The sequence below is a fragment of the Stylophora pistillata genome, chromosome 13, assembly GCF_964205215.1.
Source record: "Stylophora pistillata chromosome 13, jaStyPist1.2, whole genome shotgun sequence".
In the NCBI taxonomy this organism is placed as follows: domain Eukaryota; kingdom Metazoa; phylum Cnidaria; class Anthozoa; order Scleractinia; family Pocilloporidae; genus Stylophora; species Stylophora pistillata.
Window position 1 is genome coordinate 840,092 of NC_142531.1, and position 5,090 is coordinate 845,181.

The window sequence follows — 5,090 nt, forward strand, 5'->3', positions numbered from 1 at the left end:
TTACAAAGGAAAACGTGAAGCAACTGATAGTGCACACACAAGTCGACTCAAAAGGCACATGGATAACTTAACAGAGAAGGATCGTAAACGCAGTATTTTAAATATAAATTTAAGTCCAGTGTTTACGTTGCAGTTACGCTTTCGCATAACAGAAATTCCGAGATCTCGTCTGATAACATCAATGACAAAAGGAAGAGAGATAAATCTGGTAATTGCACACTGTATACACGTTTTTCGAGGTGTGCGGTCTGCGGTCTGCGGTCTGCGGACTGCCGTCTGCATTTTCGAGGTCTGTTTTAACCAGACAACTGAGAGAATATTGCTTAGTACGATTGTACCTAAAATGATTTCATATAGTAAACGTACAAACGTTGAAATTGCGATGGCGCTTGTGAATTCTGTGTTTGCGGCTAAAATCAAGGGCCTTCTTCATCTCCGTTAAACCAATATCTACAACAGTACCGATACCCTTCCAAGTCCAAGGTCCGGATACAAAAGCAATGAAAGCCAAACTAAAGAAGTTACCCCAGATACCGGCTGATGACGACTCAGTTATTCTCGTGAATGAAGAAGCTTCTACTCCGGCGTTCAACAAGAATGCCAAATCAGTACAAGAGGAGTTGGACTGTCTGAAATCTGAAGTGCTGAACTTATGGGCTCATATAAAAGAGAAACCTAATGAGGAAGACCTGAGATCCGAAAATTCTCGACTTAGGGAGATAATTCTATCTTTGAAGGAAGAAAATAAAAAGTTAGTCCAAGAACGCGATTCTTTAAGTTTTGCATTGCAAATCGTATCCAGAGAAGCAGCTACTCAATGCCGTTCAGTGAGAAACACCTCTAACGAACATACCATTGTCCAAAATATAGATGAGTCAACACCTTGCGCCAACAAAGAACAAGGCTTCATTGTGAAATCAAAGAACAAAAGAAACAAATCGAAAGGTAAAGGAGGTCCTAATAACACCCTGACAGGAAAAGAATCCGAACCCGAAAAACAACCAAAAAAGCGCACAACCCTGCTCATAGGAGATTCGATGATCTCAAGAATACCTGGAAAAGATCTGGGAAAAGCAGTTGGCCACAGGGTTATAGTCAAGCCTTTCTCGGGCGCTACGACAATAGCCATGAATCACTATCTCAAGCCAAATCTGGAATCTTCGCCCAATGAAGTGATTTTACACATTGGGACTAATGATCTTAAAACCAGGGAACCAAAGGCTGTTGAGGAATCGATTGTGGATCTCGCGAGACAGATCGAGGGCACCTGCGATACTACAGTTACGCTGTCGGAGCTTGTATGCAGAAAAGATAAGCTGGACCAGGCAGTGAAAACAGCCAACAAGCATCTAAAGAAGTTCTGCCATCAAAATGGATGGAAATTAATCCATCATGAGAACATATCTCATAGTGGACTCAACAAAGGTGGACTGCACTTAAATTTTAAAGGTAATGAGCAGTTTTATAATAATTTTAAATCGCACCCAGAATGAGATAATGTGCTGTCCGTCAATACCGTGCGGGATCAATTAAACAACCAAAAGGCCGAAAAATCTGTCTCAATATTGCCTCCTTTGCGCGGTTTTAGAATGGCATCACTCAATATTAATCAATTAATTGCTCATATAGACGAATTAAGAATCATATTAGCAAACAATGATATCGATATTGTTTCCATAAATGAAACGAAACTGAACGAGAGTATTTTAGATCAAGAAGTTCATATTCCGGGATACGAAATAGTTCGCCGCGATAGACTAACAAAATGCGGCGGAGGGGTATGCTTCTATGTAAAAACTTCAATCAACTTTACAGTACGAAATGACCTACACATGGATACACTAGAAAATCTTTGCTTGGAAATCCATAAGCCAAATTCAAAATCTTTTGTGATTGTTACTTGGTACAGACCACCTGACTCTCCTATTGGCATTTTTTCACCTTTTGAATCCCTAATTGGGAGATTGGATAGTGAAAATGTAGAATTTTTTGTACTGGGAGACATGAACTGTGACATGATCACGACTCGATATGACAATAACACATCCAAATAAAGGAGTATTGCTGATGTCTACGGACTCGAGGAGCTTATCTCTGAACCGACGAGGATAACACCCACCTCATCAACTCTAATTGATTTAATCTATACCAACTGCTCGGATAAGATTGCATGTTCGGGAGTTTGTCATATTGGAATAAGTGATCGTAACATGGTGTATGTATATAGAAAACTTGCCCTGAATGGGATGTCTAACGGACATAATTCTATTACATACAGAAATTTCCGAAATTTCGATCGCCAAAAGTTTCGTTATGATATTCTATCTCAATGTTGGGATAATGTATACGAGTCTTCCAACCCAAACGTGATGTGGCAGCAATGGAAATGTACATTTCTGGCTATCGCTGACAAACATGCCCCACTGAAAACGATGCGCGTTCGTTCACGGAGTTCTCCGTGGATTACCTCTGAATTGAAAGACCTTATGCATAATAGAGACATATTAAAAATCAAAGCTAGCAAGACAAATGATTCTAACGATTGGGCATTATTTAAGAAACAAAGAAATATAGTCAATAAGCAAATACGCTCAGCTAAGCAAGCTTATTACCAAAATAGTTTTAATAAGCAAACCAGCGACTCCCGAAAGACCTGGCAGACTATAAACGAGCTAACTTCTCGAAAATCTGGGAAAACGCCAGTGGCGTCACTAAGAGTGAACGGATTAACGAGAACTAATCCGTTGGAGCTATCAAACGAATTCAATAGCCACTTTGCTAATATTGGTCCAAAACTTGCCAGTGAGATAAATTGTGATAGTGGTAGCTATCAAAGATATCTTACCGCAACAGATAAACGGTTTAAGCTCCAACCCACCAATCCAACTAAAGTATTTTCACTTTTAAGTAAACTAGACAAGTCTGAAGGCAACAGGCCTTGACAAAATATCACCTAGGTTTATCAGGGAATGTGCTGATCTCATTTGTGTGCCGATATGTGATATTTTCAATCAATCTATTAGCCAAGGGACGTTCCCAGACGACTGGAAATATGCAAGGATAACCCGTCTTTGCCGATGACACGCACCTCACATATGTGGGAAGCAATCTTGAGAACGTTCAGTTTTGTCTAAATGAAGACCTAGAAAACGTCTTCAACTGGCTACAAGCGAACAAACTCACGTTGAACATGACTAAAACCGAATTCATGCTAATAGGGTGGAGGCAGAGACTGAATACTCTCACAGCTTCACCAACAATTAGAATGAACAATACTCAAGTGAGCCAGGTTTCAGCTACAAAATCGCTTGGTGTAATAATAGACGATAAACTCGATTGGCATAGTCACATCGAAAAACTAACGAAAAAGATCGCCTCTGGTATCGGGGCCCTAAAGCGAATTAGGCACCTGATCCCAGCATCAACCTTACATCTCATCTACCGAGCTTTAGTAAAACCTCACTTTGATTACTGTGACATTGTTTGGGGTAGCTGTGGGAAAACGCTACGAGGCAAACTGCAGAAATTGCAGAATAGAGCAGCCCGTGTGTTGACATTCTCTAACTATGATGCTGATGCAACTGAGCTACTCGAGTTTTTAGGGTGGAAAAATCTTGCACGCCAGCAGGAAATCCATAAAGCCACCATGATGTTTAGATGTCTGCACGGGCTAGCTCCAAGGTATCTATATTCAAAGTTTACGTGGCGTGACTCTGCTTATGACCTCAGGGACTCTGAAAATAAGCTTAATGTTCCACTACCGCGCACTAATTATTACAGAAAAAGCTTTAGCTACAATGGCGCCACATTATGGAACAGTTTACCACGTGATATAAGGAACACAGAGTCTCTGGGGTTATTTAAACGTAAGATCAATGACATTTTTAAAGTCTAACGCACGGCATTCAAGGAAAACAGCTTTAGTGTTATAGTATGTAGTTTTAATTTTAAATATCTTAGCGTATGTGATATGTATTTTTATAGGCTGATGAATTGATCGTGTCTAAATAAAGATTACAATACAATACAATACAATGCCAAGGAACGGAAATTCCGAGATCTTGTCTGATAACATCAATGACAAAAGAAAGATAGATGAATCTGGTAATTACACACTGTATACACAAAGGAAAATTGATGGTGCACAAGTCGACTCAAAAGGCACACGCATAACCTATCCTAGACTGGTAACTCAACAGTGGAGGATCGTAAACGCGATATTTTTAATAAGAATTAAAGTCCAGTGTTTACTTGGCAGTTTCGCTTTCGCATGACTAAAAAATTAAAGAAACGCCGCGGCCCACCGCAAAAATGTTGATGTAGGAGAAGTCAGTCGAAAAACCGATTAAAATAATTATTACGATCGAGTAAAAGCTCCATTAACCAGTAGTGTTTACAATTACAACTACCTACCACCCCTCCCTGAGTAATAACACTCTGCACCCCACCCCTTCCTCAGTACTTGTAGACTGCACCCACCCCTCCCTGAGTACTAAAGGTGTGCCTCCCCCTTATACAATGGTCCAAAAAATGGTCCAAAAAATAGTCCAAAAAAATGGTCCAAAAGATGGTCCAAAAATAGTCCAGTCCAGTCTATATTTTACCCTATGCCCTCCTGATTTCAAGGTCAACTGTTGGCTTGCAAATGGTTTTTCAGATCAGTCCTTGTAAAAAAAAAAAAAAAGAACTCTACAGGTATGTTTTTGCATAGTATGTAATTAATAACTCGAAAGGGAAACTATTTACCTATTTTATTGATTTCAAAAGGGCTTTCGATTGAGTGTGGCATGATGGTCTCTTTTACAAACTACTGCAAAACAATATAGGTGGAAAATTCCATGATCTAATCAACAATCTGTACTCAAAATCAAAATGTTCTATTAAGACTGCCGACAAAAGAACAGAATTCTTCAGTTACAGTAAAGATGAACGGCAAGGTTGTATCCTTTTCCCAATTAACAAATGGTAAACACCACAGCGTACACTATTGAGTTATGGATGCACGCGGGAGGTTGCTAAGCACGAAAGAAGCGTAAGAGTCGCTCGAGGCGATAGACGAGAGCGACTCTAGCTTCTTGAGTGCTTAGCAA

At 39.8% G+C, this 5,090-nt stretch overlaps 1 protein-coding gene across 1 annotated transcript; it reads left to right on the plus strand.

Annotated features, from left to right (window-relative positions):
* Nucleotides 1-326: 326 nt before the first annotated feature.
* On the plus strand, nt 327-4,015 carry LOC148717211 (uncharacterized). The gene has a single exon (XM_088743059.1). It carries the CDS (start codon nt 501-503, stop codon nt 1,491-1,493), a length of 993 nt encoding a protein of 330 aa, XP_088599185.1. The 5' UTR covers nt 327-500; the 3' UTR covers nt 1,494-4,015.
* Nucleotides 4,016-5,090: the final 1,075 nt, after the last annotated feature.

Coding starts and splice junctions, on each gene's coding strand:
- LOC148717211 (XM_088743059.1), top strand. CDS start 501: ATGAAAGCCAAACTAAAGAAGTTACCCCAGATACCGGCTGATGACGAC.